Source organism: Xenopus laevis, chromosome 7S (assembly GCF_017654675.1).
Source record: "Xenopus laevis strain J_2021 chromosome 7S, Xenopus_laevis_v10.1, whole genome shotgun sequence".
In the NCBI taxonomy this organism is placed as follows: Eukaryota; Metazoa; Chordata; class Amphibia; order Anura; family Pipidae; genus Xenopus; species Xenopus laevis.
This window is the reverse complement of record NC_054384.1, coordinates 111961629-111988889: the sequence shown is the minus strand read 5'-3', so window position 1 is coordinate 111988889 and position 27261 is coordinate 111961629. Positions and strand designations below refer to the sequence as shown.

Sequence of the window (27261 nt, the reverse complement as noted above, 5' to 3'; positions counted from 1 at the left end):
TTAAAGAGGGAATATATAAATACACTTTACATTTATCTTTGTGGATTTTTGTTTTAATCAGCAGGAAGAGGAAGGTACTTTCAGCAGACGCACTGGGAAAGGAAAAAGCTTAAGAGAGGCTTAACTTGCACTTTAGACTGTTTCCTCTTTTTATTCGTCACTGGTCGCTATGGTTAGTGAATCCCTAGCAACCATCCAGGGAGGGGTTTAATGGACAGGGCAGAAGATGTTAAATAACAGAAAAGTGACATTAGAATAAGAGAATGTGGAGGTGCCCTGGTGTATATAACAGGGAGGGCCACGTGAGAGACAGTGATTGGCACAGACTGACACCCCTCTCTGTACTGAGGAGCAATTGTTCTGCCCCATTTCTGAGTAGGAAGAAAGAGTGGGGGGAAACAAAGAATTGGCTGCTTGTGCCAGTCCCAATATTAATCCAACACTCAGGCTCCTTATGTCTTGCCATTGGGTCACAGAGAGAAAAGAGACTTCTTTGTTTCCTGCAGTTGAACTACAGCTCCCACAATCCTTTGTGACAGTCTTTAGGGACTAAGCTTTGCACATGGGGGGCATCCTAAGAATGGCAACTATTACCTACAGAGAACCCCCTGTTTGTAGCTCTTTGTGACAGTGAATAAGGGGGTAACTAGACTCAGGCACCCTAGCAACCAGGGATTAGTGCAGACCCCGCCCCCTGGCTGTAACAATGTATCACAATCAGTCCCAGCTGTTACAAATAAAGCTGAAATCTGAGCCCTGCTCGTTGAGGATTATGGGAAAAGCCCGTGACAGCAGGTTGTTCTGGGCCAATCCCAGGGGCCCTAATGACTCGTTATATTATAGAGAAAGGGGAGGAGTGGGCGTGGCTCTCACTGATACTGGGGCTGGAGATCAGCGGAGTCTGTGAGACTCTGGTCAGAACGAGGGGAGGGAGGAAGTGTGAGTGACAGGCGGGGCGGCCAGTGGCGGGTGGGGGCGTGGCTTGGGTGTGGATATTGGGGCAGATGCTGAGACAGAGAGGAGAGAGGTCGCTGGGCAGGAGGCAGAGCGGACACAGGAGGGAACAAGATGCAGAAACCTCAGAACCGGACCGTGCGATTGGCCCGCGGGCAGAGACAGGAGGAGGTGTATGTGCTGGGCACCTCTATATCTATCCCTGTGCTGGGGTAAGTCCTGCCCTCCCTGCCTGGGGCAACTGTGCAACTGCTCCCGACCCCTCACTGGTACCATCAGCCTCACTACTGCCCACTTACCTGTCACTTACCTGTCACTTACCTGTCACTTACCTGCAGCCTCCCCCTCCCCCTCACCCTCCCTACTGCCCACTTACCTGTTACTTACCTGTTACTTACCTGTTACTTACCTGCAGCCTCTCACTCACCCTCCCCAGTGCCCACTTACCTGTAACTGCCCAGGTGTGAACTGCTCACTAGTTCCCTGAGTAATTGGGCAAATAGTACAGAACTGATATTAATGAGCAGCACAGCTGAGTTTTACCACCTGCCACTAACTAGTCCTCTAATCCTGCTGTGCTGTATTTACTATAATACCTGCCACTAATTAGCCTTGTATTTACCAACCTGAACACTGTGTCACTAACTAACCCCCCAATTAAACCCGCAGCCCCCGCAGTACCCGGCACTGACATGAGATTCTGTTCTTGTGTAACTGGGAGGGAAGGGACTTGCTAATTACTGACACTGAATGGATTTATCTGTTTAACAGGGAAGTCATATTACTGAGTAACATTTGTACTGACAGAACCACATACTACTGGGCCCCCAAAATGTCTAGAGATTGACAATATTTATTGAAATTGTATATTAATGAGGGCCTCAAGGGGCCACTATAGATACTGGTCCCCCTGCTACCGCAGGGTCTGCTTCCTCTGAGAATTTGATTCCCATCAGTCCCTGCCCCAGTGAGCTTACAATTTAAGGTCCCTATCACATTCCCATCAGTCTTATTTTATTTCCATCAGTGCCTGCACCATTGAGCTTACAATCTGTTTCTTATTTTATTTCCATCAGTCCCTGTCCCAGTGAGCTTACAATCTAAGGTCCCTATCACATTCCCATCAGTCCCTGTCCCAGTGAGCTTACAATCTAAGGTCCCTATCACATTCCCATCAGTCCCTGCACCTTCCTATTTCCATCATTCCCTGCCCCAGTGAGCTTACAGTCTAAAGTCCCTCCCACATTCCCATCAGTCCCTGTCCCAGTGAGTTTACAATCTAAGGTCCCCATCACATTCCCATCAGTCCCTGTCCCAGTGAGTTTACAATCTAAGGTCCCTATCCCATTCCCATCAGTCCCTGTCCCAGTGAGCTTACAATCTAAGGTCCCTATCACATTCCCATCAGTCCCTGTCCCAGTGAGCTTACAATCTAAGGTCCCTATCACATTCCCATCAGTCCCTGCACCTTCCTATTTCCATCATTCCCTGCCCCAGTGAGCTTACAGTCTAAAGTCCCTCCCACATTCCCATCAGTCCCTGTCCCAGTGAGTTTACAATCTAAGGTCCCCATCACATTCCCATCAATCCCTGCCCCAGTGAGTTTACAATCTAAGGTCCCTATCACATTCTTATCACTCCTTCCCCAGTGAATTTACAATCTGTTTCTTATTTTATTTCCATTAGTCCCTGCCCCAGTGAGCTTACAATCTAAGGTCCCTATCACATTCCCATCAATCCCTGTCCCAGTGAGCTTACAATCTAAGGTCCCTATCACATTCCCATCAGTCCCTGTCCCAGTGAGCTTACAATCTAAGGTCCCTATCACATTCCCATCAGTCCCTGCACCTTCCTATTTCCATCATTCCCTGTACCAATGAGCTTACAGTCTAAAGTCCCTCCCACATTCCCACACCTCAGGGCTAATTTCACCAGGAGCCACATAAGCTGCCTGTATGGTTTTGGGTGTGGGACGAGCCTGGGTCCTTGCTGATTGTGCCTGGGCTGGAATAGGACTCGGAATTACTAAACCCAATACTGAGAGACGTCTCTGGAGCAGCCGGTGACCCCGCGTGACCCGCATATTAAACCTGATACAGACTGAGCTGTTTATGATGTGACATTAACGCCTGCAGGGGGGGGGGCTTACCTGACCCCTCACATATTTACACTAAGGAAACAACCAATAAACCCACCAGCCTCCCTGACCTATAGATTCTAATGTAACCCCCATGTGCCCTTAACTAACCTGCGGGTGCACAAATAGCCCCCCTTTAGCCCTGTGTCACCTCCAGTAACCAGTGTGTTCCTCTTACTGAGACGCATGAGCCCCAATAAACCCTGGGGGTCAAGCTAATTAACCCTTTAGAGAAGGTACCCAAAAATTGCATATAGATTATTCTATACAATAAATGTAGTTGTAATATTGGTACATAGACTCCAGCTCAGTTGATTGTGCCTGACCGTGAGCTCTCACATAGAGGCAGCACTGCACAATGGAACTGCTTTCTGATAAGCTACTGTTTCTCTTACTCAGTGGAACTGTCCCAAGTCGCAAAGTAGCACATTTTAATGCCTACCACTAGATTGGGCATTGGAGCACACTTGGCTTTTTGGCTTCAGGTCACTTTTCTTGTCAAGTACTTAATTAGGCTGCTTCTGTCATACCAAGGTCATCAGCCTCCTCTCCTATTCCTTTACTGTATTAGTCCCACCACCCCTGCTGGGAGTCTGTTCCCTGTATCTATCCCCCTTTCTGTAAAGTATCACTTCCTTATGTTCCCTTTCACTCTCCCTCCTATTCCTTTACTGTATTAGTCCTACCACCCCTGCTGGGAGTCTGTTCCCTGTATCTATCCCCCTTTCACTCTCCCCTCCTATTCCTTTACTGTATTAGTCCTACACCCCTGCTGGGAGTCTGTTCCCTGTATCTATCCCCCTTTCACTCTCCCTCTTATTCCTTTACTGTATTAGTCCTACCACCCCTGCTGGGAGGCTGTTCCCGGTATCTATCCCCCTTTCACTCTCCCTCCTATTCTGTATTAGTCCTACCACCCCTGCTGGGAGTTTGTTCCCTGTATCTATACCCCTTTCACTCTCCGTCCTATTCCTTTACTGTATTAGTCCTACCACCCCTGCTGGGAGTCTGTTCCCTGTATCTATCCCCCTTTCTGTAAAGTATCACTTCCTTATGTTCCCTTTCACTCTCCCTCCTATTCCTTTACTGTATTAGTCCTACCACCCCTGCTGGGAGTCTGTTCCCTGTATCTATCCCCCTTTCACTCTCCCTCTTATTCCTTTACTGTATTAGTCCTACCACCCCTGCTGGGAGTCTGTTCCCGGTATCTATCCCCCTTTCACTCTCCCTCCTATTCTGTATTAGTCCTACCACCCCTGCTGGGAGTTTGTTCCCTGTATCTATACCCCTTTCACTCTCCGTCCTATTCCTTTACTGTATTAGTCCTACCACCCCTGCTGGGAGTCTGTTCCCTGTATCTATCCCCCTTTCTGTAAAGTATCACTTCCTTATGTTCCCTTTCACTCTCCCTCCTATTCCTTTACTGTATTAGTCCCACCTCCCCTGCTGGGAGTCTGTTCCCTGTATCTATCCCCCTTTCTGTAAAGTATCACTTCCTTATGTTCCCTTTCACTCTCCCTCCTATTCCTTTACTATATTAGTCCTACCACCCCTGCTGGGAGTCTGTTCCCTGTATATATCCCCCTTTCTTTAAAGTATCACTTCCTTATGTTCCCTTTCACTATATTTACTGGAGGGCCCATCACTAACATGACACTGTTTGTCGGTGCAGAGTCCCAGAGACTGTGATACAGAATTGGGTGAAGGAAAGGAAATTGTGAAAATGTATTTGTGTCTAAAGCTGCCCTGTGATTGGCTCTGCATTTTGCGAAACAATATGAATTTGTAGAAATTAGCCAATTGGGTTGCGTCAGGTTGGCAAATAGGGGGGGGTTCATAGGGCTTTGCTGCTCCCCAATTACACCACTTCTGTACAAAAGAGTCTCACCCCAAGTGTTACATTGTATCAGAATTGTATCGTCACACTGACCATTGTATTTAAAGGGATTCTGTCAGGACTTTTATGGTGTAGTTTTTATTTCTAAATGACACTGTTTACACTGCAAATAATTCACTGTACAATATAAAATGTCATTCCTGAAGCAACAAGTGTATTTAGTTGTAATATTGGTGTGTAGGTGCATCTCAGCTCATTTTGCCTGGTCATGTGATTTCAGAAAGAGCCAGCACTTTAGGATGGAACTGCTTTCTGGCAGCCTGTTGTTTCTCCTACTCAATGTAACTGAATGGGTCTCAGTGGGACCTGGATTTTACTATTGAGTGTTGTTCTTAGATCTACCAGGCAGCTGTTATCTTGTGTTAGGGAGCTGCTATCTGGTTACCTTCCCATTGTTCTGTTGTTAGGCTGCTGGGGGGGAAAAGGGGGGGGTGATATCACTCCAACTTGCAGTACAGCAGTAAAGAGTGACTGAAGTTTATCAGAGCACAAGTCACATGACTGGGGGCAGCTGGGAAATTGACAAAATGTCTAGCCCCATGTCAGATTTAAAAATTAAATATAAAAAAAATCTTTGCTTTTTTGAGAAATGGATTTCAGTGCAGAATTCTGCTGGAGCAGCACTATTAACTGATGTGTTTTGGGGAAAAAAACTGTTTTTCCATGACAGTGTCCCTTTCAAGAGACAACACCCACTCTGAATGGGAGGAGTCTAAGGGGCATGGGGGGGTCTCTGGGGCTTTATAGTTCTGTGTAACTGTCATTGTGTCTGTCCCTTTCTCTTCTCTGCACTGCTGCTTCTGACTCCTGATACAACTTCCCAATATCCATTCAGTCCTCATTCTCACTGGGTTTATAGTTCTGTGTAACTGTCATTGTGTCTGTCCCTTTCTCTGCACTGCTGCTTCTGACTCCTGATACAACTTCCCAATATCCATTCATTCCTCATTCTCACTGGGTTTATAGTTCTGTGTAACTGTCATTGTGTCTGTCCCTTTCTCTTCTCTGCACTGCTGCCTCTGACTCCTGATACAACTTCCCAATATCCATTCATTCCTCATTCTCACTGGGTTTATAGTTCTGTGTAACTGTCATTGTGTCTGTCCCTTTCTCTTCTCTGCACTGCTGCCTCTGACTCCTGATACAACTTCCCAATATCCATTCATTCCTCATTCTCACTGGGTTTCTAGTTCTGTGTAACTGTCATTGTGTCTGTCTCTTCTCTGCACTGCTGCTTCTGACTCCTGATACAACTTCCCAATATCCATTCATTCCTCATTCTCACTGGGTTTATAGTTCTGTGTAACTGTCATTGTGTCTGTCCCTTTCTCTTCTCTGCACTGCTGCTTCTGACTCCTGATACAACTTCCCAATATCCATTCATTCCTCATTCTCACTGGGTTTATAGTTCTGTGTAACTGTCATTGTGTCTGTCCCTTTCTCTTCTCTGCACTGCTGCTTCTGACTCCTGATACAACTTCCCAATATCCATTCATTCCTCATTCTCACTGGGTTTATAGTTCTGTGTAACTGTCATTGTGTCTGTCCCTTTCTCTTCTCTGCACTGCTGCTTCTGACTCCTGACACAACTTCCCAATATCCATTCATTCCTCATTCTCACTGGGTTTATAGTTCTGTGTAACTGTCATTGTGTCTGTCCCTTTCTCTTCTCTGCACTGCTGCTTCTGACTCCTGATACAACTTCCCAATATCCATTCATTCCTCATTCTCACTGGGTTTATAGTTCTGTGTAACTGTCATTGTGTCTGTCCCTTTCTCTGCACTGCTGCCTCTGACTCCTGATACAACTTCCCAATATCCATTCATTCCTCATTCTCACTGGGTTTATAGTTCTGTGTAACTGTCATTGTGTCTGTCCCTTTCTCTTCTCTGCACTGCTGCCTCTGACTCCTGATACAACTTCCCAATATCCATTCATTCCTCATTCTCACTGGGTTTCTAGTTCTGTGTAACTGTCATTGTGTCTGTCTCTTCTCTGCACTGCTGCTTCTGACTCCTGATACAACTTCCCAATATCCATTCATTCCTCATTCTCACTGGGTTTATAGTTCTGTGTAACTGTCATTGTGTCTGTCCCTTTCTCTTCTCTGCACTGCTGCTTCTGACTCCTGATACAACTTCCCAATATCCATTCATTCCTCATTCTCACTGGGTTTATAGTTCTGTGTAACTGTCATTGTGTCTGTCCCTTTCTCTTCTCTGCACTGCTGCTTCTGACTCCTGATACAACTTCCCAATATCCATTCATTCCTCATTCTCACTGGGTTTATAGTTCTGTGTAACTGTCATTGTGTCTGTCCCTTTCTCTTCTCTGCACTGCTGCTTCTGACTCCTGACACAACTTCCCAATATCCATTCATTCCTCATTCTCACTGGGTTTATAGTTCTGTGTAACTGTCATTGTGTCTGTCCCTTTCTCTTCTCTGCACTGCTGCTTCTGACTCCTGATACAACTTCCCAATATCCATTCATTCCTCATTCTCACTGGGTTTATAGTTCTGTGTAACTGTCATTGTGTCTGTCCCTTTCTCTGCACTGCTGCCTCTGACTCCTGATACAACTTCCCAATATCCATTCATTCCTCATTCTCACTGGGTTTATAGTTTCTGTGTAACTGTCATTGTGTCTGTCCCTTTCTCTTCTCTGCACTGCTGCCTCTGACTCCTGATACAACTTCCCAATATCCATTCATTCCTCATTCTCACTGGGTTTCTAGTTCTGTGTAACTGTCATTGTGTCTGTCTCTTCTCTGCACTGCTGCTTCTGACTCCTGATACAACTTCCCAATATCCATTCATTCCTCATTCTCACTGGGTTTATAGTTCTGTGTAACTGTCATTGTGTCTGTCCCTTTCTCTTCTCTGCACTGCTGCTTCTGACTCCTGATACAACTTCCCAATATCCATTCATTCCTCATTCTCACTGGGTTTATAGTTCTGTGTAACTGTCATTGTGTCTGTCCCTTTCTCTTCTCTGCACTGCTGCTTCTGACTCCTGATACAACTTCCCAATATCCATTCATTCCTCATTCTCACTGGGTTTATAGTTCTGTGTAACTGTCATTGTGTCTGTCCCTTTCTCTTCTCTGCACTGCTGCTTCTGACTCCTGACACAACTTCCCAATATCCATTCATTCCTCATTCTCACTGGGTTTATAGTTCTGTGTAACTGTCATTGTGTCTGTCCCTTTCTCTTCTCTGCACTGCTGCTTCTGACTCCTGATACAACTTCCCAATATCCATTCATTCCTCATTCTCACTGGGTTTATAGTTCTGTGTAACTGTCATTGTGTCTGTCCCTTTCTCTGCACTGCTGCTTCTGACTCCTGATACAACTTCCCAATATCCATTCATTCCTCATTCTCACTGGGTTTATAGTTCTGTGTAACTGTCATTGTGTCTGTCCCTTTCTCTGCACTGCTGCTTCTGACTCCTGATACAACTTCCCAATATCCATTCATTCCTCATTCTCACTGGGTTTATAGTTCTGTGTAACTGTCATTGTGTCTGTCCCTTTCTCTTCTCTGCACTGCTGCTTCTGACTCCTGATACAACTTCCCAATATCCATTCATTCCTCATTCTCACTGGGTTTATAGTTCTGTGTAACTGTCATTGTGTCTGTCCCTTTCTCTTCTCTGCACTGCTGCTTCTGACTCCTGATACAACTTCCCAATATCCATTCATTCCTCATTCTCACTGGGTTTATAGTTCTGTGTAACTGTCATTGTGTCTGTCCCTTTCTCTTCTCTGCACTGCTGCTTCTGACTCCTGATACAACTTCCCAATATCCATTCATTCCTCATTCTCACTGGGTTTATAGTTCTGTGTAACTGTCATTGTGTCTGTCCCTTTCTCTGCACTGCTGCCTCTGACTCCGACAGTGACAAACAATAGCAGTTACATGAGTGACGGTGAGAAGGCAGAATGAATGGATATTGGGAAGTTGCACAGAATTACATAAGGTTTCACTATACATTTATTTTGGGTTCACTTGCCCTTTAGACACTGGGTTTGGTATCAGTACATTCCTGTGTGGAATTACAGCCTTCCCAGTAGCAAATATTTTGCTCAGAATTCCCTGATTGCAGGATTCCGTCACCACGGGAAGCTGTGAGCGCATGGGATGGGGGCGCAGTTGTCTGACACTCGGGTTCCTGGGAGAACATGAGAAGCTCATATGTACCAACGCCATTTCCATCTGGGTCTCATTTGAATAGTCAGCTTCCCGAGTGCGGCAATATCACGTTTCGTTGCTTTATACGCTCGCACACCAACCTTCTGCCAGAATCTCTCGCAGGATGCCTTAAAGTCGAAGTCCCCCGAGTGTGACCCCTGAGTTTAACCCTATTATGTTCATGTGTAGAATGAGTAGAATAAGTCTAAACACATTGTGCTGCACTGCTCTGCATGCGGAAATCTGATCACTAGGTTGTTAAAGGAAAACTATACCCCCAAAATGAATACTTAAGCAACAGATAGTTTATATCAAATTGAATGACATATTAAAGAATCTTACCAAACTGGAACATATATTTACATAAATATTGCCCTTTTACATCTCTTGCCTTGAACCACCATTTCGTGACTCTATCTGTGCTGCCTCAGAGATCACCTGACCAGAAATACTACAACACTAACTGTAACAGGAAGAAGTGAGGAAGGAAAAGACACAACTCTGTCTGTTAATTGGCTCATGTGACCTTACATGTGGTTTGTATGTGAGCACAGTGAATCTTACGATCTCAGGGGGCGGCCCTTATTTTTTAAAATGGCAATTTTCTATTTATGATTACCCAATGGCACATACTACTAGAAAAGTATATTATTATGATAATGGTTCATTTACATGAAGCAGGGTTTTACACATGAGCTGTTTTACTCAGTATCTTTTAATAGAGACCTACATTGTTTGGGGGGTATAGTTTTCCTTTAATGAGTCGCGACCCTAGTAACCAAGCGCTGGTTTGAATAAGAGACTGGAATATGAATAGGAGAGGCCTGAATAGAAAGATGAGTAATAAAAAGTAACAATACATTTGTAGCCTTACAAAGAATTTGTTTTTTTAGATGGGGTCAGTGACCCCCTTTTTAAAAGCTGGAAAGAGTTAGAAGAAAAAGGCAATCATTTAAAAACTATAAAAAATAAATAATGAACACCAATTGGCCATTCTATAATATACTAAAATCTAACTAAAAGGTGAAATGCCCCTTGAAAAAAATATAATTCTAAATTGAGTCAGAAGTTCACTTTCTAGTGTCTAAAATGTAGTTTTAAGGGGAACTTTCCCTCTGTAGTTTCCTTATCTTGCTACACAAACTTTGTTTTCTGGGATTTCTCAGACTGCACTGTCCCTTTAAATTTGTCCGGATGACACTGTGTGGATTTGGCACGTTGTGCCCTTTAATCGCTGGGAATAGAAATATTTATCCACACGTTGCTGGTGGCGGATGAGTGACAAATTAATAGCTGAGCTTTGGTTTTGTTGGATCTCTATCAGCAGTGAAATGTCCCTGGAGACAGATCCATATTCCTGGCACGTCGATGCGGGTCCCGGGGGGTTTGCAGCTGTGCCCCTGGTAATCCCCGAGAAGAGAGAGATCCGTCAGCATGTGAGTGCCGAGTATCAGGATACCCCCAGCAGCTCGGAGTGATGGATTGGAATAACCTGCTCGGGATTTGTAAGGCTTAGTTCTAAGTGACTTCTTTGCAGAGGTCCGATGAGCCCACTCTGAATTCCAGGCAATTAATGTCTCGCTGGGCTGATGACATTATATAAAACTGCCAGCCTTATTTGGGAGTGGAGAGCCGTGGAATACCTTGTTAGGGGCGCTGCTGGGTTCTCTGCACAACGAGTTGTTCTCGTATCCGTTTGGGTTTCTGGGGAACATTTGCTCCCCTTTTTGCTGAAACCTGATCACGGGTTCAGGGGTCACTTGCTTGTGGGCTATAATTTCTGCCTCACCTGAGTCGGACTGGCATATTGGGGATATCCTATTATTATTATTATTATTATTATTATTATTATTATTATCATTAACATGTATTATATAGCGCCAACATATTGCGTAGCGCTGTAAAGTAAATGTGATTATACAACTAAATATATAGTGAATAAAGTACCCCCTCTTGTAAAATATAAGGATATTATAAGTTACCGAGGAGTTTCATGTCCATATAAAAACTCTGAGGTAACTTCTAATATCCTCATATTTTGCAACTGGAGGTACTTTATTTATTATAATACACAAGTTTCAGTGAGTCATGTGACAAAAATGACATCAGAACTCACCGTTTATAACTGATGACATCAGAACTCACCGTTTATAAGGATATATTTTACAAGATATTCATGGCTTTTGTGTATTATATAGTGAATAAAGTACCCCCTTTTGTAAAATATAGGGATATTATAAGTTACCGAGGAGTTTCATGACCATATAAAAGTACGAGGCCGAAGGCTGAGTTATACAGGTCATGGAACTCCGAGGTAACTTCTAATATCCTCATATTGTACAACTGGGGGTACTTTATTTATTATAATATACAAGTTTCAGTGAGTCATGTGACAGAAATGACATCAGAACTCACGGTTTATAACTGATGACATCAGAACTCACCGTTTATAAGGATATAATTTACAGGATATTCATGGCTTTTGTGTATTATATATATATATAAACAAACCCATCAGCTCTTTTTTATTTCTACAATGAGGTGCATGGAGTTCAGGTTCCCCCCGGGAGACCCAGTCCAACACTGTCCCTTTATATTTCCCAAGTGTCAGTTCTCCGTAGAATTCTGTTTGTAACGAACAGGAGAAACCACTGACCTTGGGGTCGCTGCAATGAAGGGAAGTTGACACATAACTGACCGTTCATGAAGTCACGTGACCTGCAGGAGGACTGGGTTGGGTTTGTTTCTGGTGGGGAAGTTCTTGTGGTTCTCAAACAAAAGATTTTGACATCGGAGGGTGTCGAAATGAGCAGAGCAAGGAATTCCCTTCAACTGCATTGCGTCCCCTCCCTGCCTCGTGTCTCCAATCACCAGCACCACATAATGTTGTATCAGTGGTAACCCCCAGTGCAAATAATGATCAGATTATTCAGCAAAATCTTCCACCTTCAGCCACACCCCTGCACATTTCCTACTGTAGGTTTATTGGACGGCGCAGGCATTGGGTTAAACAGGAAGGAGGTCTCTGACCCACAGAGCTTACAATTTGATGGGATCATAAAGAAGTTTGCTATTGGTTAAAATGTTTGTTGGTTCTTCTTATCCCAGTGGAGAAGCAGATTGGAGAGAGTTATAGGAAAGACCAAGTCAAGTCTTGACCAATCCGATATGGGCTGCGGCGCAGCTGTTTGCTCGTTCGAGTAGAGTAGGTGGAGTCAATAAGTAAAGTAATGAGGTATGCACAGTTGCTTTTATCCGGGGTCACCAAACTCAGGGAGACTTGGCTGATTTCGCAACCCAAGTGGGGATCCTAAACTCCCAGCATCTGTGAGTTAAGGTGGCCATACATGGATAGATCCGCTCGTTTGGTGATGTCGCCAAACGAGCGGATCTCCCTCCGATATGCCCACCTTGAGGTGGGCAATATCGGGCAGATCCGATCGTGGGCCCTAGGGCCCAACGATCGGATCCTAGCATTCGTCAAACGGGCGGTCGGATCACGGGACCGCATCAACGAACAGATGCGGCCGCGATCCGACGGGATTTTCTGTCCCATTCGATCGAGATCTGGCCGAATTTCGGCCAGATCTCGATCGGGGAAGCCCGTCGGGGGGCCCCCATACACGGGCCAATAAGACACAGTCTGTCGGCAGCTTTTATTGGCCCGTGTATGGCCACCTTTAGGAAGGACCTGGGAGTTGTAGTTCTGCCATTGCTGAGGGGCTAGTGGTCACAACTCAACCTTCCTGGACTCTTTCAATATTATTATCCAGGAGAAAGTGGAATAGAACTTGCTGTAACTTGTGTCCCTATAGAGGAGCCAAATGACCCTCCTTGTTTCTCACAGGGGGGCACCTGCTGGTTCCCAATGGTTCTCTTTGCACCACTCTCAGAATATCGAAGTCTCAGTCCTTGGTAGTGATCGAGCCCAACAGAAAGTGCTCAATGGGGAGAAGCTTTGGCCGCTGGTCCAGGAGAGTTTGGTGGAAATAAAGATGTTGGCACCGAGCGCTGAGACCAATGATGGGAAGGTGAGTGGCCGGGGCATCCAGAAACATAACCTACCCGCTGCCAATAAGTGGCACTGCCTGATACATTTAATTATTTCTCTTTTCCTCATTACAGATCACATTTGCTTATTACGGCAATGGCTCAGATGCTCCTATAGACAAGGCTGGATTCTATTTCACTGGGGTTGGTAAGTGGCTCCTCTCCCTCTGTTATTCCCAAATCAGCCCCATATTGGAAGGTTCTCTCCCTATGTTATTCCCAGGTCAGTTGCATTTTGGGTGGTTTTCTCCCTATGTTATCCCCAGGTCAGTTGTGTATTGGGAGGTTCTCTCCTTATGTTATTCCCAGGTCACTTGCATTTTGGGAGGTTCTCTCCCTATGTTATTCCTGGGTCAGTTCTATATAGAGATACAACACTTACCTTGAGACTTGAAATACCAGGGACTTTTCTGAAGCTCAGTCTGGATCAGGACACTATATTGTACATTCCTGTGCAATATCCTAGGTGAGTAGTAGCAGGGGGGCCCTGCCAAGGGAACCCAAATTACAAACAATAAATAAATGCAGTCATCACAGCTGCTACCCCACCCCCCAGTCCAATTACCCCCTGCTAGGGTAGCTGGCTCCTGAACCACTGGATTGTAAGCTCCTCTGAGGAAGGACCTAATGAGAAGGACAGGAAAGTGACTGTAGAGAAGAGAGACACACTGATACTATGCGAGTAAATATAAATACGGGAAAATGAATGGGGTGAAGCAGAGAGAACAGACTTACAAAATGCATTACTGGGGGCCCCCAGGTTGGTACTGGGAAGCCACAAACTCCATTAAAGTCACAAATGATTCCAGTGTCCCCCTGTTTGGGGCCCAGACTATCTTGGCACTGGCAATTCCTCAGATAATTCCGGCTAGTGCTTGGCTTGTGATGGTCTTTATTGGAACTCAGGGAAATATTTTATGGACCAGCTGCCAACTGAGAAGGGGCCACAGCTGAGGGATTGTCTCTGTGTTTGGGCTTTGGAGAAACCCGACTCTGTGATATTCAGCCACTCAGTCAGATTCACCGGGACACCTCCTGCTCAAGGGCACAGGCAGGGGGTCCGGGTAGAATATCACTGTTTCCTTCCCCTATAAAGATTCCTATTCACCCTTACCTGACTTGCCCTTAGATCAATGGGATTATATGTTGGGTCTCATTTACTAAGTAGTAATTGTAAATCAGTTTGGGTTGAAGCCCATTTACATCCCACTAGGAACCTTCCTTGGGTAATGGAAACTCTACTTCCTGCTCCTGGGCTGTTCTCTTTCCCATGGTCAGACAGGAACCTCCCCCTGGGTAAGTGAATCCAATCTCCCCCAGTACTTACCCAGGTACAGAGCTCTGATTCTCTGTACTTCCTGCTCCTGGGCTGTTCTCTTTCCCATGGTCAGACAGGAACCTCCCCCTGGGTAAGTGAATCCAATCTCCCCCAGTACTTACCCAGGTACAGAGCTCTGATTCTCTGTACTTCCTGCTCCTGGGCTGTTCTCTTTCCCATGGTCAGACAGGAACCTCCCCCTGGGTAAGTGAATCCAATCTCCCCCAGTACTTACCCAGGTACAGAGCTCTGATTCTCTGTACTTCCTGCTCCTGGGCTGTTCTCTTTCCCATGGTCAGACAGGAAGTTCAGAGCTGAGATTTAAACTGGATTAAGGTGTATTGGAAAAAGTTGAGGTTGGGAGCTGGGAAGGGGCATTAATCAAAACTAAAATGAGGAGGCTGCAAACGTTTCTTTTTGGGGGGCTCATGTTGCTGCACTATAACTCAGCAGATCCTCCGTTAGCAAGTACCAGTGACTGAGCATGCTGGGAGATGGCAGTGACATTTTCCTCTCTTACAGAGATCTCATTGGATGTTGACGCAGACCGTGATGGGGTCGTGGAGAAGAACAATCCACACAAGGTAGTTACTTGCAGGTGACTAATTGCAGGGAGTTGTGTCGGGGGCTGGGAGACCAGACCATAAAAATAAACCCTCTCTGACTCCCGGTACCTGGCGCTTGATCCCAAGGTCGCTGTTTACAGTTGGGACAGGATTCCCAGAGTCTGGACGCTTGGCTTTTATTGGGTAATTGTCCCTACGCTGTTTCCTGGGTGTCCTTGGTGGGACCCAGGCATAATGACACTGTCGCCCCTGTGTTATCCAATCTGTGGCCCTTCAGTTGTTGACAGGAGGGCAAGTTATTAAGATTTGCAGCTTGTGTGGCCCTTAAATGACTACACGGGGCCCAAGCTGACTCTGAGGAGCCTCTGATACGCGGGGTCCCAGGAGACGGAGCCATTGGTGCTGAGATTATTCTCCTGTTTCAGGCCTCGTGGACTTGGGGCCCTAAGGGGCAAGGAGCCGTTCTCCTGGTGAACTGTGACAAGGACAGTCTGTTTGCCCGCTCCGTTGATGGGGGGGATAATATTATGATGAGCAAAGAAGGTAACGAAGTCTCCGTCCCCACTAACGCTCATTATAGGGGAATATTTCATTCTCATTACTATCCCTTCCCCCAGATCTACTGGACATGTCCCCTATGTATCTCCGGATTCAGGGGCCCGAGAAGCTTCCCAACGGGTATCACATGCTGCTCTACATCTCTGCATCCGACTCCGGGAATCTGGGAGTCTTTCACTACCAAAGTGAGTTGTCTCTTTTGCTCCACCATTAAATGTGTTCCATGATGCACCATGTTTCTGTCAGAGAGATACTCCTTATTGCTATAGAGCAGGGCTGACCAACTGGAGGTTCCTGGGCTGGATGTGGCCCTCAAAGAGACTCCTATGGCCCTCAGTGTTTATGATCCCTTGGCCCCTACACTTGGGAATTGATCCATCCCTCACAAGAACTTGGTATGGTGGGAAGTGTTGGCTCTGCAGGAATCCCATCCTGATGTTTGACCAAACCAAGTAATGACCTGTTCTCTCCACAGATACGATTTATAGCCATGTTCTGGGCAAGCAGAAGCTGTTCTACAAGGCCCGCTACTCAGGAACCAATCAGCTGCAGTTCTTTGTGGAAGGTTTGCAGTTCCCAGATGAATCATTCAATGGGCTGGTGTCTATCAAAGTCAGCCTTCTGGAGTCCATGGGGCAGGTAGGAGAGTGTTGTTTGGGTTGACAGAAGACTGGTGGCTCTGGGTGGGTTTGATTTGCTTGTCCTGGTGGGAGGAACCAGACACTGATGGATTGTTCAGATGAACACAGGGACCATCTTGATGTGCGACCGTGATTGGTTGGTTGTGCTTTTTCTCTTGACGGCACCAAGTTCAGGTTAAAATCAGATTCCCTTCCCAACGTCCTTTTAGTTATTACGCTAAAACCCTCACAGCCTACTTGTTATGCCCTTCAGAGTTGGCCCTCACCAAACAAAGCCCAGAATTTGTCTAATTATCCCCCCCCCCCCAAAAAAAAAAAACAATGGTCATTATTTCTCAAAGATTCTCACCCTTCCCTGAGTGGGGAAATGCTAAGTTTTCTGAAGGGTATTGGGACAGTGGGACACCTAACTGTCCTTTCACCCAGTCTGCAGAAGCTCTGGTAGAACATGTGACCTTCAGCCGACCAATCAATACATGTTTCACTGGCTGCTAGATTGCCCTGTATAGTGTTTTATGGGATTTACAGTGACATACCTGCACCTCCCTCCCATAAATATTCCCTCTGTGTGAGACCCATGAACATGGTGATTTACACCCTGCAATTACCCCTTTGCTTTGGCTCCATCTCAGGTTCCACCAATATTTATCTTTACCCTGCAATTCTTCATTGGCAGGCTGTGGAGGGGAATCTAGTAATAGGATCTCAGTCTCCACAATGCAGAGCAGCCACCGGCTCCAGTTTCACCCATACAGCTTCAGCCATCATGATCCTCCCTTATTGATATAGCACCAGCTGATGGGGTCAGGTAGCACAGGGCATGAGCTCCCCAAACTGAGGAGGTGGACAACATAATGGAGATGAAAGCATCCCTGGTGGAGTCAGGTTAAGATGGGAAGGAGTCCATAGTGGGGTGAAGGCAGGACTGGATTAGGTAGAGGCTGCTGGAGGGAATATTATAGAAGCCAAGGTGGGACAGAGTTGGGGCACAAGGAAAAGTTTTTGTCTAGTAAATTGCTGCCTCCTACTGATATATTCCCATTGTTTTCTTGCAGGGGATCCCCGACACCCCAATATTTACAGATGTGGTCACCTTCCGCATGGCTCCTCTGATCATCACCCCAAACACCTTACAGCCCATAGATGTTTTTGTATGCAGGTAATACTTGTTTTAAAGGCAAACAAAATCCCCTTTAATGGGATTCTGTGTATAAAACACCCCCAATTGAAACTGAAAACTAAAACATTGGCTGAACCCCAGTTGCATAAACTGGACCTGAGGAGGGGGGGGTTGTATTCCAGCACCATTTGTCCCAGCTGATAGAATTGTGGCTCCATTGTTACCCTCCCGCCACAGATGGGCACCCTAAATCTCCACCTCTCTCAATGGGACTAGGACGAGAGAGAATATGTCTCTGCTTCTTCTCATTAATGACTCCCCTTTTGCCCCCCCCCTCCAGTGTGAAGGACAATCTTTTCTTCCTAAAGGCCATCAAGAGGCTCGTCAGTGAAGCCAACTGCAACATCAAGATCTGCTTCCAGGATGTGAACCGTGGAGACCGTTGGATGCAGGTAGGTGCCGTTACCGTTATTCACCAGCAGAGGCGCTAATCCTACTGTGATTGGACAAGGGGTGCAGGAATTCATCACTGGTCTTTAATGGTGGTTGATTGAACACAACCCTGGGGGTCCGAAAATTATGACATCAATCTCAATTGTTGTATCAATCATAATTGTGACATCACACATATTATAAGAGGGGTGGGGCAGAAAGAATTTCTTTGGTGTCCCCCCCTCTGTAACTCTGTAACCATGTGTTGTCCCCCCCCATAGGATGAGATTGAATTTGGGTACATCCATGCTCCGCACAAGAGCTTCCCTGTGGTGCTGGACTCGCCACGAGACCGGGGGCTGAAGGATTTTCCTGTCCGGAATCTGCTGGTAAGTTTTGATGGGTCTGTAAGTGATGTCTAGTGCCGGGTACATGATTCTAATATTGGGGTCCCTAATGGTGCCCGGGGGACAATGAGCACATTTGGGCAGGCATTGGACTTCGTAGACTTATTGTGCTGACTGAATAATGTGCACTGCATCCCAGAGCTCTAACACCAGGAATGCTGGGAAATCAAAGTGGCCAATAACATGGTGTCCGTGTCAGCAATAAATGAGCCCCTTTCTTTGCCCGTGTGCGTATTGTGCCAGGAATGTGCCCTGTGTGTGACTTGTTTCATCCCCCCCCCCATCCATGTGATCCTGAGTAATGACACACTGGGGGCTGCACTGGCATTTTGCTCAGCCTGCAGGTTGTGACAGGGATTAATGAGGGAATGAATTTCAGACGCACACAGATCACCTGTTTGGAGTCGTTCTCACCCAGAATGGGAATAGGAGATGCGGCTGTGGGGAAACCAGTCACCGGATCCGCCGCAGACACTCGATACGCGCACACAGGCCGCCGTTTGTGTCAGCGAATGAGAATTTTAGCCTGGCGGGGGGCAATTTATCTGCGGAATCTCTGCCTCTTTGTCCCAGTTAGTACCCTGTGTCCATGCGGGAGATTTGGCACTAGAGGGGCCCTTCTTTGCTGGTTCTCTGGCTCAGCAGCTGCTCCGGTTACGGGGTAATCCCTGTATGACACCTCATTAATAATCTGCCCCCAGAAACGCTCTCTGGTTACATTTGCCTGTGGCTAAATAGAGTGTCAGCCCTGGGACTTCTGTTTCACTTGAGTCCGTCCTGCACAGCCAGACCCCCACATTCACTAATATCACCCACCTATTGCCATATACTGTGAATCAATGCACAGGATTGTTGTATCTGTAGGGGCCACAAATCTGTTCTCTCCAGGGTCCCCTCATGTCCAGTACTGGTATGTTCATGTGGTTCATCAAAGCTGCTAGAACTAGTGCAGTGGTGCCATGTTGCAGCACAAGTATCTCTGTATAATATACTGTATTGTGGTCACATTCATAACCAAGCCCTATAGTGTCTCAGCAGTGCAACAGCAACTCCATTGTTCAGCTCTCCATATATCAGAGGTACAAATGCAGAGCCCAGAGCATCCCCGCAGTACAAATGCAGAGCCAACGGCATTTCTGCGGTACAAATGCAGGGCCCAGAGCGTCCCCTCAGTACAAATGCAGAGCCCAGAGCGTCCCCTCAGTACAATGCAGAGCCCAGAGCGTCCCCTCAGTACAAATGCAGAGCACAGAGCGTCCCCTCAGTACAAATGCAGAGCACAGAGCGTCCCCTCAGTACAAATGCAGGGCCCAGAGCGTCCCCGTAGTACAAATGCAGGGCCCAGAGCATCCCCGTAGTACAAATGCAGATTTGGATCGGTTCTGGGCTCACTGTGATGATACCAGAAGTTAATTTCCTATTTATTTTGCCTCATTTCAGGGTCCGGACTTTGGATACGTGACTAAACTTGCAGCCTCTTCCGAAGTGACCAGCCTGGACTCATTTGGGAACCTGGAAGTCAGCCCCCCAGTAACGGCGAATGGGAAGAATTATCCCCTGGGGCGCATTTTGATTGGGAGCAGCTTCCCCACGTAAGGAGGAGGGGCATGTGGGTGGGGGAATGTGTTTTCCACCCCCTGTGCTCTGCCTTGGAAGATGCCCCATGATACAAGTCCTAGAATAATGTAACAAATAATGAAGACTGAGGGATGCTGGGAGCTGTAGTCCAGCAACATCACGTTTGTATTCTCAAAGCAATATTGCACTTCTACTAAACTTTTCCCCAAATCTCCTTAGCCAGCAACTGATTTAAAATGCAAAAAAATCCTCCAATGAGAATCCCGGCTGATCTGTATCAATCTGGCTCCATGTTCTTTGTTCCTGCAACTGGAGTTGGAAGCTTTAAGCCCAGTTTCCCAGCACTGAACAAGTCTGTCCTTTATCCTCATGTCTCATTCCAGTGTCATATAATGAAGAACAGATGTAATATAATTATCTCTATATGTACGATAAAGATGCCTGACACAGAGCTGGGAATCATTCTCACTGGTCGGTTCTTATGCATTTATAATCATGTTTGTGATCAGCAGAATTCTCATTGGTGAATTTTCTCGCATCTATAATTAGTTTGTGGCAACCCCTATAGGAAACTAGGGGGCGCTGTGGTAAGCCCTAAGGAATCTTTCCCGAATGCCACTAAAATTCTGATTCACTCTCCTTATGATGTATTGTCCCCTGTAACTCAGCCGTCCCCTCCTTACTCATTCCCTCCACTCATACTCACATTTACACTTCCTTAGAGCTCCGCCCCTTTCTCTGGAATTCCCACCCATGCTCCGTCTGACTCGCTCTGCCTTTAAAGGGAAACTAAAGCATAAAAAAAGAGTAGATCGAGAATGTTTGATTCTTCAGCCCAAAGCCACCAAAGGTCCAAAAAAAAAGAGAATCAATGCCCATGAAATGCCCACATTGGCATCTTTTATTTTGCAAAGCTACTGCACATGCTCAGTCTGGGTGATGTCTGTGACCTGAGCTTAGGGGCCTGTTCACTAATAAGCATGTATACAAGCCAACCAAAGAACTCGCAATCTGATGCCCTCTGATCTGGGCTCACTGCTAAGGACACATATATACTAGGAGAGGACGCCCATTGCCCAGTTAAAGGGATGAGCTGGATATAATTTATATATTTATCGTTTATCGGAATCCCCCAATTCTTTAAAGAAGTTGAAGAAAGAACTTAATTAAAGATGCAAGAGAATTGACCAATCAGAATACAGATTATATTCCCAGCCCCATGTCAGGCATCTTTATCGTACATATAGAGATAATTATATTACGTCTGTTCTTCATTATATGACACTGGAATGAGACATGAGGATAAAGGACAGACTTGTTCAGTGCTGGGAAACTGGGCTTAAAGCTTCCAACTCCAGTTGCAGGAACAAAGAACATGGAGCCAGATTGATACAGATCAGCCGGGATTCTCATTGGAGGACTATTTTGCATATCAATAGAGCCACTGCACTGGAGGAAATTTTTATTAAAAATAGAATAAAATTCTAACATTACATGGCAACACAGGAACCAGTGCAGTCTGCGTATTTCAATAGTAATAATTTGCCCCACACACAGCTCTTCTGGGCGGCGGATGACCAAAGCAGTACGAGACTTTCTTTATGCCCAACGGGTACAGTCGCCAATTGAGCTCTACACTGATTGGCTGTTTGTGGGTCACGTGGACGAGTTTATGACCTTTGTACCAACAGCTGATAAAAAGGTATGTACCCCTGAATATGGGCTCTCACTGCACTGGGTCCCAAAAACGTTTATCCAGCTCTTTCTTACACTGTCGTGTCCATTGGCAGGGATTCCGGCTTCTCCTCTCCAGTCCGGTCACTTGTTTCCAGCTTTTCCGACAGAAGAAAGACGAGGGACACGGAGACGCCACATTGTTTCAGGGTGAGTGGGAGTTCTCTCTAAAATAGTCTATTATAATATAATAATCTATTGTGCAAGTGCATTCAGCTGCCTTTGTCAGGAGTTGCAGTGTTGAGAACTTGTCTTGGACATTTATAACTAAACCTGTCAGGAGTCCAATCCCTCCAGTACTTTCCCAGGTACAGAGCTCTGATTCTCTGTACTTCCTGCTCCTGGGCTGTTCTCTTTCCCATGGTCAGACAGGAACCTCCCCCTGGGTAAGTGAATCTCCCCCAGTACTTACCCAGGTACAGAGCTCTGATTCTCTGTACTTCCTGCTCCTGGGCTGTTCTCTTTCCCATGGTCAGACAGGAACCTCCCCCTGGGTAAGTGAATCTCCCTCAGTACTTACCCAGGTACAGAGCTCTGATTCTCTGTACTTCCTGCTCCTGGGCTGTTCTCTTTCCCATGGTCAGACAGGAACCTCCCCCTGGGTAAGTGAATCCAATCTCCCCCAGTACTTACCCAGGTACAGAGCTCTGATTCTCTGTACTTCCTGCTCCTGGGCTGTTCTCTTTCCCATGGTCAGACAGGAACCTCCCCCCTGGGTAAGTGAATCTCCCCCAGTACTTACCCAGGTACAGAGCTCTGATTCTCTGTACTTCCTGCTCCTGGGCTGTTCTCTTTCCCATGGTCAGACAGGAACCTCCCCCTGGGTAAGTGAATCTCCCCCAGTACTTACCCAGGTACAGAGCTCTGATTCTCTGTACTTCCTGCTCCTGGGCTGTTCTCTTTCCCATGGTCAGACAGGAACCTCCCCCTGGGTAAGTGAATCTCCCCCAGTACTTACCCAGGTACAGAGCTCTGATTCTCTGTACTTCCTGCTCCTGGGCTGTTCTCTTTCCCATGGTCAGACAGGAACCTCCCCCTGGGTAAGTGAATCCAATCTCCCCCAGTACTTACCCAGGTACAGAGCTCTGATTCTCTGTACTTCCTGCTCCTGGGCTGTTCTCTTTCCCATGGTCAGACAGGAACCTCCCCCTGGGTAAGTGAATCTCCCCCAGTACTTACCCAGGTACAGAGCTCTGATTCTCTGTACTTCCTGCTCCTGGGCTGTTCTCTTTCCCATGGTCAGACAGGAACCTCCCCCTGGGTAAGTGAATCCAATCTCCCCCAGTACTTACCCAGGTACAGAGCTCTGATTCTCTGTACTTCCTGCTCCTGGGCTGTTCTCTTTCCCATGGTCAGACAGGAACCTCCCCCTGGGTAAGTGAATCTCCCCCAGTACTGAGTAGAATGAGAGGCTCACAAAAGACCAGTTTAGGTGTGTGCTGCTCAGAACAACATGGAGACATAATCTTTCGTGTCATTTAAGGGAAGGAAAGCAAGAGATGGACAGTTGCCAAAGTCATCTCCACTGACTCATTACTGAAGGAGAACCTTTATGTGCAGGTGAGTGATGAGAGAACATTGTGTTTCTCAGAGGAATCAGGATTGAGAGTCCAACTCAGGGGCAGGAGTATTAGTTGGGGAAGTAAATTCAGTGAGTAAATCTGTGAGTGCTGCGGGGGGTGAATGTGAATTACAGGGAATACTGGGATTGTTAGTGTTCCAGTGAGTGAAGATCTCTGTTATCTCCATGTGTTTGAAGCATTGTATCGACTGGAATAGGAACATCCTCAAGCAGGAGCTCGGCCTCACCGAAGATGATATTATTGATATCCCAGCGCTGTTCAGGTTAGAGACTGACGGCCAAGCACTTGCTTTCTTCCCAAGCATGGTGAGTATATTGACAGGGGAATGAGTGATTCATTGGTGGGGAGGAAAGGAGATCTCACCATCAGCATAGGAAGGGGTTCTTTACTGTAAGGACAGTCAGGTTATGGGATTCCCTACCAAGAGAGGGGGAATGAGTGATTCATTGGTGGGGAGGAAAGGAGATTTCACCATCAGCATAGGAAGGGGTTCTTTACTGTAAGGACAGTCAGGTTATGGGATTCCCTACCAAGAGAGGGGGAATGAGTGATTCATTGGTGGGGAGGAAAGGAGATCTCACCATCAGCATAGGAAGGGGTTCTTTACTGTAAGGGCAGTCAGGTTAAGGGATTCCCTACCAAGAGAGGGGGAATGAGTGATTCATTGGTGGGAGGAAAGGAGATTTCACCATCAGTATAGGAAGGGGTTCTTTACTGTAAGGACAGTCAGGTTATGGGATTCCCTACCAAGAGAGGGGAATGAGTGATTCATTGGTGGGGAGGAAAGGAGATTTCACCATCAGCATAGGAAGGGGTTCTTTACTGTAAGGGCAGTGGGGGGGGGGGTATCCAGTCTGTGTGTGTGTGTATATATATATATATATATATATATATATATATATGTATGTATATATAATATCTTGGTGTCTCTCTGTTGTGTAGGTGAATATGTTAGTTCTGGGAAAGGAGCTGGGGATCCCCAAACCCTTGGGGCCGGTTATCAATGAAAGCTGCTGCCTGGAGGATTATATGGTGTCGATGATGAAGCCGCTGCAGTTGAACTGCACCTTTATAGATGACTTTGTGTCGTACCACAAGAAGCTGGGGGAGGTGCACTGCGGAACAAACACGCGTCGGAAGCCATTCCCGTTCCCCTGGTGGCAGATGGAGGAGCCGTAAAATGTGGATCTGGCAGGGGACCTGTATCTCGGCACAATGGCTCTTTGAGCTGCAGGGAGTGATGCAGGGAGTCCCATTACTGTTGGGTCCCTGCACTCAACATCCTATTAGTTTTGTGCCTTAAAGGGACCTTGGCCTGAGACACCTCCTCATTTGCAATGTCACCTCTCTATATATTGAAGCCTATAGTTATCAACCAATGGGGCTAGAGGAGATTCCCAGTCTCTAATTGGGGCGAGGCTTGGACCTCATAATCTGGCAGCATACCTTTTCCTATATACCCCTCCCCCCCACTATATACATCCCACCAGTCATGTACATTAGCCGTGTACATAACAACTCCCTGCAACCCCTGAGAACTAGTGGCTCATGGAGGAAGTGGAGAGAACTGCTGATTGGTTGCTATGGGTAACAGCCCTGGTTCCGTAAGTGCCCATAGAACCACATGTAACTCACCTTTATTGCAGAGATATAGTGTAAGAAAAAAAGGGTCCTGCCAAGCTCCGCCCCTTATTCCTAAAGTGCCTCTATAACCAATCATTTCCTTTACTAACTCGTTATTCCAGGAACAAGTTCTGTTTGTTTTCTGTAATAAAACTTTCATTGTGTTGCGTTCTGTGCCTTTAATTTCCTTCCTTTCTGCCTTTGGTGCCCCCCTGCTTATCCCTTATCAAGCCCCAATGAATTTAGCCCAAGTCCCTGCCCCACAACTATCGATATTTTATGCCTAAGGAACAGGATTCTTCTATCTAGGAACCTCCCCCTGGGTAAGTGAATCCAATCTCCCCCAGTACTTACCCAGGTACAGAGCTCTGATTCTCTGTACTTCCTGCTCCTGGGCTGTTCTCTTTCCCATGGTCAGACAGGAACCTCCCCCTGGGTAAGTGAATCCAATCTCCCCCAGTACTTACCCAGGTACAGAGCTCTGATTCTCTGTACTTCCTGCTCCTGGGCTGTTCTCTTTCCCATGGTCAGACAGGAACCTCCCCCTGGGTAAGTGAATCTCCCCCAGTACTTACCCAGGTACAGAGCTCTGATTCACTGTACTTCCTGCTCCTGGGCTGTTCTCTTTCCCATGGTCAGACAGGAACCTCCCCCTGGGTAAGTGAATCCAATCTCCCCCAGTACTTTTCCAGGTACAGAGCTCTGATTCTCTGTACTTCCTGCTCCTGGGCTGTTCTCTTTCCCATGGTCAGACAGGAACCTCCCCCTGGGTAAGTGAATCTCTCCCAGTACTTACCCAGGTACAGAGCTCTGATTCTCTGTACTTCCTGCTCCTGGGCTGTTCTCTTTCCCATGGTCAGACAGGAACCTCCCCCTCGGTAAGTGCATCTACTCTCAGTAATTGGAAGGGATGGGAAAGACAAATCAATGGAGAGCAGTGCAGAGAAAGGGACAGACACAATGACAGTTACACAGAACTATAAACCCAGTGAGAATGAGGAATGAATGGATATTGGGAAGTTGTATCAGGAGTCAGAGGCAGCAGTGCAGAGAAAGGGACAGACACAATGACAGTTACACAGAACTATAAACCCAGTGAGAATGAGGAATGAATGGATATTGGGAAGTTGTATCAAGAGTCAGAGGCAGCAGTGCAGAGAAAGGGACAGACACAATGACAGTTACACAGAACTATAAACCCAGTGAGAATGAGGAATGAATGGATATTGGGAAGTTGTATCAGGAGTCAGAAGCAGCAGTGCAGAGAAGAGAAAGGGACAGACACAATGACAGTTACACAGAACTATAAACCCAGTGAGAATGAGGAATGAATGGATATTGGGAAGTTGTATCAGGAGTCAGAAGCAGCAGTGCAGAGAAGAGAAAGGGACAGACACAATGACAGTTACACAGAACTATAAACCCAGTGAGAATGAGGAATGAATGGATATTGGGAAGTTGTATCAGGAGTCAGAAGCAGCAGTGCAGAGAAAGGGACAGACACAATGACAGTTACACAGAACTATAAACCCAGTGAGAATGAGGAATGAATGGATATTGGGAAGTTGTATCAGGAGTCAGAAGCAGCAGTGCAGAGAAAGGGACAGACACAATGACAGTTACACAGAACTATAAACCCAGTGAGAATGAGGAATGAATGGATATTGGGAAGTTGTATCAGGAGTCAGAGGCAGCAGTGCAGAGAGTGTGGACATTGGAGAGTTGCTGATATTTGTTTTATTAGGATTTATTTGCCCTTAAAGGAACAGTAACGTCAAAAAATAAAAGTGTTTTAAAGTAATGAAAATATAATGCAGTGTTGCACTGGTAAAACTGCTGTGTTTGCTTCAGAAACACTACTATTGTTTATATAAATAAGCTGCTGTGTAGCAATGGGGGCAGCCATTCAAAGGAGAAAAGGCTCAGGTTACACAGCAGATAGCAGATAAGCTCTATTATATGTCTAATGGTGTTATCTGTTATCCATTAGTTAACCTGTGCCATATAGCCATTTTTCAATTTCCGCCATTGCTCCACAGCAGCTTGTTTATATGAACTATAGTAGTGTTTCTGAAGCAAACATAGCAGTTTTACCAGTGCAGGGCAGGGTATTTCCATTACTTTAAAATACTTACATTTTTTGGCGTTACTGTTCCTTTAAATGTACCAGTCCTGTTACACTTTGCTGCCATCTGCTGGACAGTGACAGGAGTCACACAATTTTCTGCTGATTGAGTGGAAGTGGGGGTGCTGCTTGGAACCCAGAATTTGTATCAGAGAAACTGCTCTGTTCCCTGCACTAAGATGATCCAATGAATGTAAGGTGTGTCTGTCTGTTCCACATCAGTGCTCCCTAAGCAGCTACTTCAACCCACCCTACCTCTGAAATTCTTGGCCATGACTCCCCCCCACACACACACTATTTATATTTTACAAAAACTCACCCCTTTCCATGTTTAGAAGAACAG

The 27261-nt window shown here is 46.2% G+C and overlaps 1 protein-coding gene across 1 annotated transcript; it reads left to right on the top strand.

Annotated features, from left to right (window-relative positions):
- Window positions 1-1041: 1041 nt before the first annotated feature.
- Window positions 1042-24957, top strand: padi2.S (peptidyl arginine deiminase, type II S homeolog). The gene is made up of 16 exons (NM_001086900.1): window positions 1042-1166; window positions 13031-13214; window positions 13309-13381; window positions 15074-15135; window positions 15543-15660; window positions 15735-15860; window positions 16151-16314; window positions 17372-17475; window positions 17777-17888; window positions 18150-18257; window positions 19716-19867; window positions 21411-21555; window positions 21644-21737; window positions 23071-23147; window positions 23347-23475; window positions 24113-24957. The coding sequence occupies exons 1-16, from the start codon at window positions 1069-1071 to the stop codon at window positions 24347-24349; spliced, it is 1983 nt and encodes a 660-aa protein (NP_001080369.1). The 5' UTR covers window positions 1042-1068; the 3' UTR covers window positions 24350-24957.
- Window positions 24958-27261: the final 2304 nt, after the last annotated feature.